This window comes from Chanos chanos, chromosome 15, assembly GCF_902362185.1.
Source record: "Chanos chanos chromosome 15, fChaCha1.1, whole genome shotgun sequence".
NCBI lineage: Eukaryota > Metazoa > Chordata > Actinopteri > Gonorynchiformes > Chanidae > Chanos > Chanos chanos.
In genome coordinates, this window is record NC_044509.1 from 15,069,866 (window position 1) to 15,087,855 (window position 17,990).

Genomic DNA, 17,990 nt, shown 5'->3' on the forward strand with positions numbered 1-17,990 from the left:
CTCTGTTCTGTTTTTTAAATAGTCTTATTTTTTCATATAGTCTTATTCAAACGCTCTGCAGACGCTCAGGTTAGATTAAGATTAGGGTTAGGATTGAGGGTTTGGGTAAACTTGCTGTTAGCAAATTGTAAGTACAGGTACAAGTTACAATTCAGTTCAGTAACAATAGTAACATCAGTAAACAACCTACAGGGCATGAACAAATACAGTGTTATCCTGTATTTTACATCCACGTACTGAAATTAAGCGTCAACTGTCATTCAAAAGAAGCCAGCACTCAAATGAACCCAACACTATAGTAAAAAAAACATAACTTACAGTATTTTGACCAGACAGTTTCCAGTGACAATGACATATACTGTTTAAAAAAAAAAAAAGTCTGCCTGCAGACTTTGCACCTTAGGGTTTTAATGTGCTTCCAACACACTCAATCTGCAACCCATTTCCATATCTCTCCTGCCAATTTAACAGCAAAGCTTTTGATGAACACAGTTCTAGAGTGTTTCGTGAGGAACAGCTCCTTAAAATCTTTGTCTGAATCCCACTCTCTGAGTCACGGGGTACCCTCTGCCGGCATACAAAACTAATTTAATATTTTATGTTAAGGACGTGGGAGAGTCCACGAAGGGCTACTGCACACCATTCTCTGGCAGGAAGATGTTTCGGTGCGTGATCCACAGAAGCAAGCAATTTGCACAACTGCACAGCTGGATCAATGCTTGCAGATAAGCCGTTAATTAAAGCGAATGAAAGCCCCTGTCATTCTTCAAAGCTTTCTGTTGTCATTACGCCGATGCATCGTTGCCGAACAAAAATATCATTAATATACGTGCACTTAAGCTTTCATAAGTGTTTTAAAGATTATGGTTTGTGATCATACGCTGTCAGTTAACTAAATGAAAGCGTATCCAATACATTGTTAAAAAAAATATATTATTTTATTCAACGGACCAAATTATTCTTTTGGTTTCTCCTCACAAGTGCTCAGCCGCATTGTTTTTTTCCTGGGGGATATTTCAGAAAGCGGGTTTAGTGAAAACTCAGAGTTAGTTAACTCAGAGTAAGTAGTACGCCTCTTAATAGAAGAGCCCTATGGCTTTGTTTTGCTTGGAGAATGAAGCCATAGGGCTCTTCTATTAGGAGGTTTACTACTTATTCTGAGTTAACTAACTCTGAGTTTTCACTAAACCTTCTTGCTGGAACACCACCACCCCCTCCCCAGTCTCCCAAAAGGCAACACGTTTTTCTCAGTAATTCACTGGAAACAAATCCACTACGACCCAAAGTACACAGTGTTTCACTGTAGAATACTGTAACTACATTTACATAAATAGTTTGGTGCACATTTCAGCCCTTTGATCTTCATCAAAGCTTTCTCTTGGACATGCATTTTCTCACAAACATCTACTTCTCAATCGATTGTTCAATCCATCAAGGGTCGATCCCAGGCCTCCTGAATTATCTTTCACATTTGTCAAGTAGTATTCACGATTCAGCTTCTCCATTCCACCAGGCCTCTCCAGATTATTCATAATGACGCAACATGTCTAGTCTTCAATCAAACAAAGCAGGGACGTGTCACGCCCCTCTTCATCTCCCTTCACTGACTCCCTGTATCTGCACACATCACGTTTAAGGCCCTGATGCTGACTTACAAATCAACCAACCTGAACCGCACCTCTATGCACCGGGTCGCTCATTAGGACCTACGATCCTACGATCCTACAGTCTGTGAGGGAAACGATTCCACCACCGTGCAGCAAAAAGTCTGGACTCTTTGGGGGGGTGGGTGGGGGGGTCGATTCCCAAATGGTGGAATGAGTTGAGTGATGGAATTTCATGCGGCCTGCTGAGTCCCTTGATCCCCACGGCCACTAACGAATCCATTTCTTTACATTCAGTCCTTACCTACGGTCTCGGCTCTAATGTTCCATTACTCATCTTTCTATCATTTATATTTCATGACACTTCCTTATAAATTCTGCATATCTGTGCAGATGCTGTCCTGTCTGCACTGTACTTTTATGATGGATGTTTCCTTCCCTCTAAGACTGGTACTACTTAGCACTTTTTGTGCTACTTGTTGCTGATAGTTTATGCTATATGGGCCTGTTGTCCCAATCATACTCCACACGGTTATTTTCCTTCAATATTCTTGCATTTGCATCCGGTCTAATACTGAACTTAGCAGTGGCACTTATGCAACAGACAGCCTCTTAATGGCTCTATGCTTGGTTTGTATTCTGTTCGTCTTGAAAGTCGCTTTGGATAAAAGCATCTGCTAAATGCATAAATGTAAATGTAAATCAGAAACATCGAAAGGAAGAGCGAAAAATGTGCCGACCGTTCTAAAGCGAGCTGGAAATGTTCGTTGCAAACCGTCTCTAATGTAGAACACAGAGGATCCTGGATGGTTTCCGTTCTCGTTCTAAATACCTCTTCAGACTGCCAGTTTTAGACGCCCCTTTGACTGTTAGCCAGTCTCATTCTGATCGTATGTAATAAGTCTTGACCGTATACAGTTTGAAGTCCTTAGGGAAACTGTGGTAAACTCTCACAGTGATAAATGATGAACTAATTAACACAACGGCGCTGCAAAGGCGGGGGCTGATTAAAGCCTCTGTAACGTTGAGAAAATTCCCCGTCTGTAGGTCTAACGAGTTTGCCCTTCATTAATACAGATCGCTGGTTTTTGTATTCCACTCAGGTCTCAGCCATACCTCTCCATGTGGAAAGTCTAGTCCTGGCCTAATAAAGTCTTACAGAGACGATGCTAATTCCATCAGCAATTAGAGAGCCAAAGCTGCTATTAGTTTTCTCTGGGGAGAATTCGCTAATGTGCTCAGTTCAGCATGATACAATGAGAAAATGTATGCCAATAATGGAGTTCAAACAGTTTCCGCAAAAGCACACACACACACGTTCACGCAAAGTAACCAGGTGAACGTGATATCAGCCGTGCTGAATAGCTGGTGTCTGGAGATGGAGCAGTTGGGAATCGTTAACCAGGCTTTTTTTTTTTCTTTTTTTTTGAGGAGGACAACAGTCATTAATCATACAGACAGCGTGGACGGCGATAGGGATGACGTCTGAGCAGAGGGGGACAGCAGAGGAAAACTTTGGTCCAAAACTTTGGTCAAGAAACATGACGCTTTATCTGTATCTGTATCTGTCGGATAAAACAGGCAGTAAACAAAGAATATGGATACATTTGTTCAGTAAATGAGATATGAGAAAGAAGAGAAGAGAGGTGAGGTGAGCGCTGGTGATTGGGTGACAGGAGTGTCAGTCACTTACAGCCAGCTCAGCACAGGCATGTGATGGCACAGACAAGCCTCAGGCAGCTGCAGCAGGGACGTGTTGACCATGGATCTGTGAGGGGGGGAGAAACAAGCGTTAACTTGGACATTGTGTCCAGTCGCGGCTTTTGTTTGCACAAATCGAATCTCAGCCAGAGCTGGGAATGACCGCTGAACATTCAGCCTCGCTGGAGAGTTTCTCAGAGACAGTGGCGGTCGTCGGAAGCCTAGATGGCCGTAAGCCATACTTACACGGCAAACATCTGTGATAAACAAACAGCGTAATCCGATAAGCGCTGAAATGCGCTTAGAGCTCACATTGGCAATCATAAGAAAATGCCCAAAAAAAAAAAAAAAAAAAAATATAGGGTTAGCATGGGTCTCATCCACTGAAGCAATCTGCACATCTTTCCATTGTTTTGTTTTTTCTAGTAGGATTACAACGCGTACTTATCATAGATGTCTACTCCAAGATCATGGGAGTTTTCATATGTAAATTTGTTGGTTCAGAATAAAAGGAAATGCGGCTGTAGCCCCCCCCCCCCCCCCCCCCCCCCTTGCTGTTTAGGGACACAGCTGAAAAACAAACTAGGCTACAGTATTGATTTGAGAAACTAAAAGACTTTGGCTCACACTAAACAAACTAAAGAGATAATATAAAAAAAAAACAAGCAATCGAAAATAAAAAATAAGAAACATAATCAAAATTTCAATGTGTACTAATTTGTTTATGTGACCTTGACATGCTAGTAAACAAACAAACAAACAAACAAACAGACAGACAAACAAAAAAGGAATTGTGCATTGAGAAAAGATTGGGATCAACAGGGCAGACAAAGAAGAGATAGAGGAAAGAACGCATGAAAAAAGAGAGAATGAAAAATAAATGAGAAATTTAGAGAAGTCCCTCGCCTCTTATCTCTGCCTTTTTTTTTTTGTATATCAATTTTCAAGCTAGACGGAGAAGGGAAAACGAGGGAGACTGGAGCCTCGTTTGTGATTATAGGAGTGCACTCTTTGAAACGCAGGCTGGAGAGAGAGAAGAGGTATGAATAAAAGAGACAGGACTATGACCTGAGCAGAATAAGAGACAGCTTCAAAGCCTCTACGCATTAATACCGTTTAAAAGAGAGAGAGAGAGAAATAAACAGTGGATTGAAGTGCTGCATATTGAAGTGTACTCTCTGTCAAGACACTGGCCACTCATCCTGCCACTCTGTGATACTTACAGGAATGTAAAGGACTGCAGACCTACAAAAGTATCACGATACTTACAGGAATGTAAAGGACTGCAGACCTACAAAAGTATCACGATACTTACAGGAATGTAAAGGACTGCAGACCCACAAAAGTATCACGATACGTACAGGAAAGTCAAGTACTGCAGACCCACAAAAGTATCACGATACGTACAGGAAAGTCAAGGACTGCAGACCCACAAAAGTATCACAATACTTACAGGAAAGTCAAGGACTGCAGACCCACAAAAGTATCACAATACTTACAGGAAAGTCAAGGACTGCAGACCCACAAAAGTATCATGAGAGATGCCTGTTAGAGGATTGTGATCCAGGACTCTGAAGTAAAAAGAAAAAAAAAAGTGTATTTAATTTGTGTATTTATGACTTACTCCACACCAATCGTCCGCCTTCATGTCTTGTTGTTAGAACATAGAAACTGGTGTATCCGTCATGATGGTAAAACATGGACATAGAAAATCTGTGCTGGAAATGACCTGATGAAATAAAATGTGCATTTTGGTTTGGTCGCATTACCAGTTACTACTGATCTTCATGAAGCTGATTTTCTCTGTCAGGTCTTATATGTCAGATATAATTTCATCCTTGTGCTTGTACTTACAGCCAACGTAATTTCTGCAGGTCACTGAAGACGCCGGGCCGTAACGAGGTGATGTAGTTCTGGCTGAGAAATCTGGACAGAGGGACAATAGGAAACATTAGAGACACAGACAATAGGGCAGGAACCAGGTCACATCAGTGCAATGGGTTTGTTCAGCCTGCCAAAGTGTGAGCATTAGAGTTTAGCATATGAATACATTATCATATAAAAGATGAGCGATATTTACTCCGGGACAAATACATAAACAACATTTTGCATAACAAGTGGAATTCTGGTTTTAAAAAGTGCTTTAAAAAAACAGATTGAACAGAAAAAATATAGAGGGACAGGCAATGGAGATAAACAGCAAAAGAAAGGGGGAGAGAGAGAGAGAGAGGGAGATAGAGAGAGAAGTCTGCCTTCTCAATCCATCATCCACCCTTTCTGTAAAAGTAATCATTTTCCTTTCATCAGTTCACACGAATTTTTCCTCATCCTTCTCTTATTACCCTCCTTTTGTCTGGCCACAGTGGGCCTGAGGGCTTTCGTTATCTGAGCGCTAGAGTCATTGAGCAACAAGAGAACCATCGCCGGCTGCCTGAACAGGCAGCTCTTTCCTCTAACTCAGTGTACTAAAAAAAAAAAAAAAAAAAAAAAAACGGCCGCAGGAGGTAAGTTTGGAGCTCTGAGCACCACTCTCTGGGCCAAAATGTCCTGAGATCAGTGCTTTTAGAGCAGTCCTGGGATCTGTGCTTTCAGAATGGTCCTGAGATCTGTGCTTTCAGAATGGTCCTGAGATCTGTGCTTTCAGAATGGTCCTGAGATCTGTCCTTTTAGAGCAGTCCTGAGATCTGCGCTTTTAGAAAACTGCAGGAGAAAAGTTCCCAAAATACCAGCACTCCCGTGGGCGTTTCCAGAAGGTGAGATAATGCTGAGATTGTCATAAATTTTATTATTTTTCAGAGGCTAATCTCGCTCTGGCTTGTGTGTTTTTTTTTAAATCTCTTTGTTGTTATCTCATCGTATCTCTGGTTTGAGTTAGCATGGATAAGCCCGGTCATTGCACAGGAGATAAGGGGCTGACAAACAACCAACAAATATGCCCCCCCCCCCCCCAAAAAAACACCCCAAAATGAAACCTCTTAAAATGAAACAAGATGAAACTGCACAGATAGGGCTATAAATTTCATTACATTAACAAATCTTAATCAGCCTTATCTCACTCTTTTTTTCCCATCATGTAGTCTTTTAATAGAATCAAAGAAAAGAAGAGAAAAGAAAAACACTGCAGAGGACTCACAGTTTTCTGAGTTTGTAGAGCCCAAAAAAGGCGCGAATGGAAACCGACCTGATGCTGTTGTTCTGAAGAAACCTGTTGAGAAAAAAGAAAGAGAATACTTTGTCTTTTGTTCTTCTTGTTGTTGTTGTTGTCGTTGTTTTTTAAGGCAGATTCCATACTTTCGGTCTCCGACTCTTTTACTCTGTCAGCGAGATAAACACTCATTTATCAAAACGACAGAATCACTGAGTATAATGTTTTTATTACAGTAAATTACATGGTTTTGTTTCAGTCCCTTACAGCCAGTCTAATTCATTCTCTCGTTGGCACTGCTGTGCTGGTACAGCGACTGGTTAATTTTAGCAGAAACAATTGGTTATTCACTCGCCTCATGTTCACTGATACAATATACGCCTTAGACAACGGAAATACAATGCACAGTAATCAAATAAATCAAACGTTTTTGCACTGTGCAGAGAATTCCCGCGCATTAAGGAACGTGTCATCGTTCTCTGCGCCACACAAAAGGACACGCCCTGAGCACAACAGACAATAAGCTGGCGTGAGGTTACCACGGCAACATCTCGGCACAAACGATGAGTGGTTCATTTTCTCTCTTTATCTTTTTATCTTTATCTGTCTCTGTCTGTCTCCTTCTCCATCTCTGTCTGTCTGTCTCCCTGTCTCTGTCTTTCTCTCCTTATTACTCTCACGTCCCCCCCTTTCCCTCTCTCTCTCTCTCTGTCTCTCTCTCTCTCCCTCTCTCTCTCTCTGTCTCTCTCTCCCTCTCTCTCTCTCATTATGCATCGTTAGAGCACATGCTGTGCGTGTGAATGTAGGTGAGAGTACATCCATCCATTTGCATGTCGTTTGCTCTCTCAGAGAGGTAAAAAAGTGCTGTTTGTCAGTTTGTTAAGAGCCGCTTTATGTCTCTCATCAACATCATCTAAGACCTTTTCTAAAGGGGTTGAACAAATTAACATCCTTCCCTCCATCCCCTGCCTGAACAAGCAACAACAACAACAACAAAAACAGAACAGAAGTAGTTTACTACTGAAGCCTGTGGGGGGTGTGTGAAATATACATGATTAAATATGTATGGATAAATATATATACGTATAAACATGAATAATTATGTTTATGGACTTCAGCCTCAGCAAAAGTCATAACTGTGCTACACTCTCCATTTACCCAACTCTACAGCCTGAAAAGGGGGGGGGGGTTCACACTCCCTTTTAGCACCTCTCCCCTTACGCACACACTTAGAGTCGCTCATGCGTTTGTGTTGGGTGGGAGCATAGGCTGACGTATCATCTGGGGGTGGGGGGGGGGAGTGGGGGGGGCTGTTCCCGGCCCACCTCGCAGCCCTCGCCCCTTTAAGATGTAAGGAACGGTACAGTGTAGCTTCTCTGGGAACACATATCTCCCTGGGACATCAATGTGTATCCATGGCTTAAATCAGTGACTGTTAACATCAGAGAACTGGACAGGACACAAGAACTGGAGATGACTCAGTATGGCAGAGAACGAACAGATCACTAAATCAATTCCAATACACTCCTTCCTCAACTCTGCCACCCCCCCCCCCCCCCCCCCCTCTCTCTCTCTCTTTCCGCTTGGGGGCCTTTTACTGCAAAATAAAAGTTAAAGCACAGATGACAGGTCAGAGCTAACCCTGAGGAATAGCAAAGATAAACGTCAGCTGTCCAGAAATATGTCAGCAGGCTAATCCCTGGCTACCACTCTATTATCATAATCTCTTAACCAATTTTTTTTTTCAGAATCATAAATAAACTTTTGGATGGGCTGATAGTTGTACTCACAGTCTCTGAAGATCGGAGTACCTGGAGAAGACGTCGTCGGGAAGTTCCCTGATCTTGTTGCTCTTCAGAGATCTGACAAACAGCACAACATCCATTTTCATAATTTCAGAATTCATTTTAAATTCTGCACATTTCTTTAGGGGTACTAAAAAAAGACATTTCCTATCTTTTTTTCCCCTGTTCTTTTAATGGCATGTGAAGAATAAAGAGGTTTAGCTAACAATGCTAGGGGGTGTTAACCCAGTGCTGGTCGGAAATTTGCGAAAGGTCTCCACTTGTCTCTGTGGAGCTGTAAAGATTCAAACGCAGACTTTCTCTCTCTCTCTCTCTCTCTCTCTCTCTCTCTCTCTCTCTCATTTTTACGTCAGGCGGTGCTTAGGCTTTTATCTGCGGGATCTTTGCGGTGTGCAATGTCATAGACATCCGAACAGAGCTTGTTTTCCTCACGCAAATCAGAGTCAAAAAAAGAAGAAGAAGAAGAAGAAAAAAAAAACGCAGGTAGAGGAGACGCACTTACAGCCATGTGACATTAGGCGAGAGGAGAACTTACAGCCATGTGACATTAGGCGAGAGGAGAACTTACAGCCATGTGACATTAGGCGAGAGGAGAACTTACAGCCATGTGACATTGGGCGAGAGGAGAACTTACAGCCATGTGACATTGGGCGAGAGGAGAGGCACTGAGCGGAGGTTCACATCCACACACTCCACCTCTGTTTTCACACAGTCACAGCTCTCCGGGTACTGCACAAGATCTACAGCACGGGACACAAGGCCCACATCACGTTAACGCTTCAGAAAACACCATGTGGACTTTTGTAGTTCGTAATTTTACAAATAACAGTGTTATTTATTACAAATATTTTTTTTTAAAAAAAATAGTGTGATGTGTAAAGAAAAGATCATTTCAATTTTTGCAAGTAAATCTGTCATCATCATTTTTTACAAAAAACTGTTACACACGTCTGCTCATTCTCTTGGATTGTACTGAAAACACAGAGATAAAAACTTACAGCAGTCGGCGGGGAGAACCTGGGCCTTGGTCCCATCAGTCTTTTTAATGGTGCGGTCAAAAATATCTGCCCAGCCGCTGTTATCACCTGCCATCGTGAGACATACAGATATATATATATATACATACATGCACTTACACACACACACACACACACACTCACCCCACACACGTATCAATACTCTCTCTTTTCAGATATGTGAGAGGATACTGACAAATAACAGCAACTCAGCTTTTGATTGGCTCACAGAACAGCCTCGTATTGTTCAAAACCCCATCCTTCTGTTTCTCACCATCTCTCTCTCTCTCTCTCTCTCTCTCTCTCTCTCACACTCGCACACACACACACACACACACATACACACGCTGGCCTTACCACAATGTTCTTCATCTGCTCCATTCTGACAGTCTCTGTAGCCATTGCACTGGAGTGCCTGAGGCAGACACACACTCACATTCCCACAGGGGAACTGTCCAAGTGGGCAACCTTCTATCGCCGCCCTGCTGGCCACCACCGAGCCTCCTGTGGAAAGGGCAGGACAAGAAGGAAAAACAAAGCAGACAGGACGTCAATACGCCACAGAACTAAATGCCAAAGGGACAAAATCCAACTATGAATCACGGCCATATCAAAAGACCAGCAGCACTGTTAGAGCTCTTTCTGTTACACTGGTCATTTTACGATCGAAGTTCTCAAAAACACGTCTTTTCCAAACAGCCCTGTGGTCCAGCTGCAGACCTGGGATGTACCACTGCCAGCATCTGAGCACGGTCGTGTCTCGGAATGAAACCAAGTAACAGGAGCTCCTGTCGTCCCAGACAGTCATAAAATATCCAAATGCCCTGAGTGCGTCTGTTATAGACATGTGGCCTTGTTAGGCCTGTGTCCAAAGATGTCTGTGAAACCCGGGACTGGTCCAACCAAAACCAGGCCTAGCGCGCTTTCCAGTGTGCTCAAGAGGTAACCAAAGAGCCAAGCCAAAGATCGCTAGCCAAGGACATTTCGCCGCTCAGTTTCACACTATGCATTAACTAAGCAATTAACTAACTAAATTCATGAAGAAGTAAGACAATGCAAACTCCACGACAGAATTTTGACAACACAACATTTAAATTAACGATAAACTGTCAGCAAACTGATTATGAAAAAGAACACTACATTACATCCAAATTGCATTGACAGCATAAGTGACTCTTTTATAAAACTGAGACATACAACAGTGGAAACTGAAGACAAAGCTTCACATGATTATGACAGATGTCAGTCAACATATGGACCTAATTACTTATTTTAAACAACCTGTTTTACATAAATATTTTATAAAGTGACCTCATCACTTTTTTTGCAATCAATCTCTGATTTCTTTGTTTTGTAAGCACAGTCCTCTCAGGATGTGTTCTAGAATTTTCTCTACCGTTCCCAACAGCCATGACCTTAGCTCTAAGCCAGACACATTTATTTTTGTCACCGAATTGGCTGCCCTGACCGCCAACCCTGTAAAGATTGAAACATTTTTTTGTTTGTTTGATTTTCTTTTTTTTAAGTTCCAGACACACTTGAAAATAAGAGCAGAACTTCCAGGGAAAAAAAAAAAAGCTACTGTCTTGCGTTCATGTTTTTGTAGGTCGACTTTCATTTTCATATCATATATGCGCAATCCATCAGTAAAAAAACTAAACAAAAAAAAAAAAAAAAACTAACACCGCACAAACATCCTAAAATGACCTCTGTATCAGCCAAATGAAACAGAGCTGATGTACCTGGAATGCCTCCCTCCACTGGGATAACTATATTCATATTCAAGCTACTAATGACACCAACAATACCAGAAAACTGCTTTTCCTGGTATTAACAACAACAACAACAACAAAACACACACATGTAGTGAGGGGGAACTTCCTCTGGAAGCCAAGCCTTTGTTCCCAAAGGGTTTTGTTCTACCTCCTTTGAAATGTAGCAATAGTTTTCACATTGCTTGAATACAAAGTGAATATTTTCTTTCTATTTGAACAAAATGTCTCCCAAATTAACTATTTCTTAAAAACATTTGAGTGGTGAAGCTTTGAAAAACACTTCAAATAACTCAACATCAGTGAGTTATTTGAAAGAAAGAATATTTAAAAAAAGAGGGGGGTGGGGGGATAGAGGGAGATTTTGAAGAGTTCAGACCCCTGGGCAGAGGTGGGAAGTAACGGAATACAAATACTTCATTACTGAACTTAAGTAGAGTTTCCAGGAATCGGTTCTTTATTCATTTTTCTGACAACTTTTTACTTTTACCTCCTACACTGTAACACACATATCTGTACCTTCTACTCCTCACATTTTCAAAACAGGCTTGTTACTTTAGCTTTGATGCATTTGAGGGGAATCATCGATTATTTTTATTTTGCCTCATTACGCGCCTTCCCAACATCAAGACGTAACAAGACTAAACAGACTAAAGAGAAGGAGACTCGACCACGGAGAAAAGGCGTCTATCCAGCATGATGTCCGTGACAGGGGGAACTCGTAGTGACGTGGTTGAAAGTGAACCAGACAACATTGCTGACGAAACAGATTCAGAGCAGCAAGACATTTCCCATCCACAGTCTTATTTAAAAGAAATGTTTGTTGGTAGTCCTGAAGAGATCACAGAATTTCTAACAAAAGAGTTTAAGGCTCTGGTGCTGAAATGGATTCAGTGTGATGGGATGAAACAAACTCATCACGCAAAAAGGCGCAAGGGCATCATGAAACAGTTTATAAAAGTAATTTATTTCATATGTTTTCATATTTTGTCCATTTGTCAAAATTGTGTGATATTTCTATTTCAGTGTCAGTTGAAGTGAGTAGAATGGAATGATCCAATTTTTTATGTGAATTGTTTGAGATCCCAGGTTTTGTTTTTTGTTTTTGACTCTTTCAATGTGTTTTGGATTTATTTTCTGCCCATTTCTGAGCTATTTTAATCCAGACCTGGTCACATTTCCAAACATTTTGTAATCTTTTGTCTCTTGTGGACAACTCATATTCATGCCAAATATGAAACTCCACCGTAATGTACAGACTTTAAATTCACCTCATCTGTTCTTAATAGATACAAATAAGGTTTCATCCTTTGGGTGTATTTCAAGTATTTTTCATTCATTTGTCTTTGTCATGCTAGTATTTTGAACATAAAATGGAATATTTGAATTTACGATGGAATATCTCTGTAACTCTTTGAAATTCTTGGAATAGCCAGTATTCAGTATAACATTTTAAAACAGCTAATTTTGCCATGGTCTAATGCTGAGTTTTTTTAGCCGTCCTGGCTAGAGGCAGAAAGAGCCATATTACTTTAACATTACTTTAACATGCAAAATGTGAGATGAACATGCTTCCAAAAGTCATTAACGTTCCAATCATAGGAGGTAGGTTATAATTTTCCACAAAAAGTGTAAAAGTGTGATTTATCCTAACTATGCCAATTGGTGATGGCGACTTGTTTCATCAAACAGAGGAGAGAAGTGGAAAGCCAAACCTGACACATTTTTCCTACTGAAGCGGGGTTGGTTTTAGATGTGGTCAGGCACTTTGTTATTTATAGGTTTTACGACCAAGGTTGATTCATAATTATTTTTATACTACTTGTCTCTGTACACTCAGTGAGAACTTGGCAAGCGTGGTATGGAATTCTCAGAGGATCAGTTCATCTGTTTTTTTTCTACATACACAAGTGATCCCAGCTGCAGTGAGATGGATCCTGTCCATGGGTTAGAGTACGGATCACAGCTGGGCTTTAAGAAAGATCTCATTCCCTTTCACCACTCCAGATTATACTCAAGACCACCGACTCCAATCCAAACAACGATTTTACAACAAACACAGTCACCATAAGCATTTGTTGATATATCAACATTTGTAGTGCTTAGTCCTCTGGGGTTTTTTTCTTTTTTAATCCGTTTTCTTGTAACAAAGTTACAAAGAGATTTTGAGAAAGAGCCAGGCCAACCTTTCTCGAATTTTTACTCAAAGCCTTAACAACATCAGCTCACAATAGTTCCCAAAATGAACTTTGAACTGAGCACTGTCTTCAGTGGAAAAGTTTGAGAGGAAGAATCACCATGGTAACCGACTGCATTATTACGCTTCCGTTTCCAAATGCGTCAGACAAAAATATTCACCGCATACTTGGCCAATACATCTACAGCAATTAGGCGCCGAGTGCGTCTGAGTTTCCAGCACAAAAGACGGGGATGCATAGGATGTAGGCCATGCATCTGTTTTACTCCTCTACATTTATATTAAACCTTCAGGCATATTTATACATTCAGATCGTTTAATATCAAAACAAATGAACAAACAAAGTTCGGGAACCATTACTTGAATCAAAGACATTTCTACAGTTGTTGGGTGTTATTCATAAAGCTGGTAAACGCTTGGTCTTATTCCAGGGCTTTGTTGAATACTTGCTGCTAATTGGTCAGTGAAAGTTCATTATTTCTGTATAATGAGCGATGAAGGAGTTTAGGTGTCGCGCCTAATTACAAATATACCAAGTCTCCCGGAACCTAGAATCACCTCAATGACCCACAAAAGTGATCCATAATCCCCTGTAAATCTTCTTCATCCCCACTGTGTCTGAACTTTCCATGGGGACCCCACTTCACATCGGCATGCCCTCTCTTCACCCCATCCCCACCCCTAGAACGCTTCAAGATATCAACTTTTCATGTTCGAGATGTCTGTAATTATATCACACTTCAGTCAGCGTTTGTTCTCCCCTTATAAACAAGTACACACTAACAAACACACACACACACACCCTCATTCTCCTGTGGTATTTTTATGTCAGTACTTTGGTGGCATCTGCCTCAGTGTGAAGCCACGTTTCATAGATTTTTGGACAGTAGTTTTGAAGGACACTGTACAATTAGAGAATGGGTAGTGTCCTCTCTCTAAAAAGAGAGTGAGTGAGGGGGGGGGGGGAGACCTCAGGATGACCCCTGGGCTTTTATTGTATCAGAATAACCCGGCGTAACCCCCTAAACTCTAATAAGAGAAGAATTCTTGGTTGATTTTGGTTCTCCATTCTCACTGATCTGCATAACTGTATTGTGTGAGAGACACTCACCATTAGGGCTGATTATTTTATGATCACTCAGAACTGAGTACAAAGTGTCTTGGTGCTGTTTTTTTTCCATCTGCTCTCTGATTGTCTGACCATAACTTTATGGTTTATGGTTTGTCTCTGGACAAGAGAATTACATGTTGACAGAATTATGGTGCTCTGCTTAGGTAGCGAGGCCTGACATGCAGTCAGCAAAGCACAACACGCATTACACACACACACACGCATACATGCACACACATACATGCACTGACACACACACACTCCTGTCACAGGAAAACCCTCTGACTAATAGCCTTAATAAACAAGAGTAACCGGAGATATGAAAGCCAAATATTGTAAATCCATTAAAATGTTTACGGTGTCATGGAAAAATGTCAGTAAACTGTTGACGTTGGTTTTAAATGTCACCATAAAAACCAATGAAGCACAGACCACAGTTCTACCCGTCCCTGATTTCCTGCTTTACGACTTCCACGAGCAGTCGGAGGAGAAAGGCGTAAAAAAAAGCTGTATTTCTGTCCTTTGCCAAGTCATCGTTCTTCAGTTCTTCTCAGGGGGAAGGTAATGGGAGATTAGGATGCAGGTTAGGTTTTAGACAATAACAAGACACAATAAATACTCCATGAGAGCCTGCAATTAGCTTATATGTTAACAAATCCAGGTTTCTCTGCACTGTATTCCTGCCATATCTTATTAACTCAAGGATGTTGAAAGGTCTCGTGTAAAATGTCTTAATATTTATCGTCTGGACTCTTTTTATTTTCCTTCGAGGTTTGGAGATTTAATCAGGAGACTGGAGGAATGGGATCCTGGACTCTAGTCGACTCTAGAGTTTGTCTCGCTCTCTGTTTCTCTCTTTCTCTGATTTGCAAGCTCAGTTATATATTGAGTCTGTCAGAACCGCAGCTGATACGTCTAAATAAAGTGTGATGTAATTTAATGTTTTTGCTCTTAATGTTTTTTCCTCTTTGCAGCTGCACATGCTCAGATTTTTCCTCTCTCATTCTTCAGTACACTGTGACTTTTGGTTTTTTTTGGGGGGGGGGGGGTACACTTTCCATTTTCCTTTGGTTTGTTTCTCTTTCTCATGTTTATTGTCGTTGGTTTTGTTGTTCATAAAATATCCCGTAACGCAACATGAGAACGGCTCAAAAACAGTACGGTCCCAGAAAGCCAGTTTTTCTGGTAGCCACTTTTTCTTCATGCTTTGTGGAAGCGCGTTCTTCTGTCATGCATCCTTTCTTCTGTCATGGATCCAGCAGGACCAGCTTGCCAGGGTACAGCAGAGAATGCTGGTCTCAGGGCACAGAGGGCTCACTGGAGGTGCACCCCCCCCTCCCCAACTCCCAACTCCCAACTCCCAAAGCCTGAGCAGCATTCCTGCGTCTGTTTTAAAAAAAAAAAAAATCTCAAACAGCTACCATCTCACATGAACTCCCCCTTCACATGCTCTTCTCTTCAGACCCTCTGGAGAGGGAGCCAGGACCTTGGCCGTGTGTGAAAAAGGGGCTAATCAAAAAACACCTGCATCAAAACTACTGACTGGACGTTAGTCTGTTCCCACCACAGCACACATCAGTAACCACAGCTATCATTACTGTCATAGCAACACAGAGCACAAGACATCACAGGTAATATCATTACAACACAGAACTAAAGACATCACAGGTAATATCATTACAACACAGAGTAAAAGACATCACAGGTTATATCAGTACACCACAAGCCTCAAGACATCACAGGTAATATCATTACAACACAGAGCACAAGACATCACAGGTAATATCATTACAACACAGCAAAAGACGTCACAGGTAATATCATTACAACACAAGCCTCAAGACATCATAGGTAATATCATTACAACACAGAACACTCATCAACACCTCTCTGCTCGAGAACAACTACAAATACTCTCATTACAACACTGACCACTAGTCAGTTTGGCCTAATGGAAATCACCCTCACCCAGACAGAGAGCAATGCTTCCAAACACTTGAGTAAAAATATCATTTTTCAATCTCATTTGTATTCATAATACACACACGGTGTTAGAAATGAGAGAAGGTATATTTATGATACAGGAGAAACTATGAAGTAACACAAGAAATAACAAAAGCAAGACTAGACATTGACATAGAGTGCAAAGTCTGTGAAATGTGAAGCCTGTGGTTTCATGCAGTAACTGGAGCCAGGAGCCATAGAGATATCACGCCTCTGGGATCAGAGAGAGGGACACAGATCCATAAGTCTCGGGTTTGACACCGGAACAGGGGGACGGAGGCTCGGCTGGGAGTCCAACGTGACAGGTGCTCGATTAAAAAGCCATTCTCAGAAACCAAATGAGCACGTGTCAGTTCCCACTCACATAATCAAAACACAGCAGCAGGACAGCAGCTACTCCCCCACCCCCACCCCACCCCCACCCCCGCCCCACCCCCACCCCCGCCCCCCTCATCCGTGCTTTCATTACGAGCCAGCTTGTTACTGTAATTTAACCTAATAAAGATTTTTGGAAAACATGTAACACGCAGACATCTGTCATTGAAACATAGAAGCCCACCACAGCAGCACACTACAACTGCCCCCCCCTCCCCGCCCCACCCCACCCCCTCCCCTCCTTAGAAATACACCCACTGTCGAGTTCTACTGGAATCACTAAATCCACAGACTTCAAGTTAACTACCTGGAACACTGTATTGCTTGGACTGCTGTGTTGGTTCTGTGCATTTTTGCTTAATTTGGTCTGACTCATTGCTACATTTGCAATGTGTCTAACTTAAAACAATAAACTACAGAGGAGTTTAGCTGATCCACAGTGGCCTTTCTCTGCTGGAGAGTAACTCAGCGCAGAGAGAGGAACTCACTGGCACCACTAACAACTCCTCAGATGTAATTTAAATTCAACCACTTGCATGACTCATTTATCTGTCTATCTGCAGCTCTAAAGAAATATTAAATAAAAATAAAAAGGTCCATTGACGGCTGAATAATTACAGCTGATGTATTCTGTTCCTGTGGTTTGGTGAAAAACAATGACTGCCAGCTTCATCCATAAATACAACACAAGTCACTTCATTAAAAACTGTCTGCGTAACTGTGCCAAGTCTGTCATTTCACGAGTAATGACGCTCCGTCAGATGTCTCGACATGCAGACCATCTCTTCATTTATTCGAACACATGCGCATACATACGCACGCACACCCACACAAGCACAGAGATGTCTATCACATTCCCACACCTCATACAAATGAGCTGAAACGTACTGTAAATAAATATTTCATTTCATAAAAAAGGGTATGTATTTAAGACCCGCAAACAACCAACTAACCGCCTGGGGAATGCGTTAGTCCGGCAGATGGATTAGGTCTACGTGGCTATGCCTTCAATCAGTAAAGCGTTAAAAACTTCTAAAATACCAGTGTTTATCCTTCTTTCGTTCACGTGTAAGCGGTCCCAAGCCTGTCAAATTTTCGCAAACCAATTTAGCAATGCCATACGAGTGCTTTTCACCCGGCTCTGCAGTGCGCATAGAATTAATACAGCTTTGATTCTCACCTTGCCCGCGGTTTTCAATGGGAATTTCTTTTTTCAATTAGTACAGCTAGCAGTAGCACACCAACGTGGGTAGCGGGTAA

General features: G+C 41.6%; 1 protein-coding gene across 1 annotated transcript in view; it reads right to left on the reverse strand.

Moving 5' to 3' along the window:
* The window catches only part of rxfp2a (relaxin family peptide receptor 2a), a 19,436-nt gene extending 8,386 nt beyond the window's left edge, over positions 1-11,050 (reverse strand). Inside the window, exons 1-9 of the mRNA XM_030792246.1 lie at positions 11,014-11,050; positions 9,629-9,775; positions 9,254-9,340; positions 8,890-8,995; positions 8,241-8,312; positions 6,439-6,510; positions 5,160-5,231; positions 4,805-4,876; positions 3,298-3,372 (exon numbers count right to left, since the gene is read on the reverse strand). Coding sequence (XP_030648106.1) covers positions 3,298-3,372; positions 4,805-4,876; positions 5,160-5,231; positions 6,439-6,510; positions 8,241-8,312; positions 8,890-8,995; positions 9,254-9,340; positions 9,629-9,775; positions 11,014-11,050 — 740 coding nt within the window. The remainder of the gene's footprint in view (positions 1-3,297; positions 3,373-4,804; positions 4,877-5,159; positions 5,232-6,438; positions 6,511-8,240; positions 8,313-8,889; positions 8,996-9,253; positions 9,341-9,628; positions 9,776-11,013) is intronic.
* Positions 11,051-17,990: the final 6,940 nt, after the last annotated feature.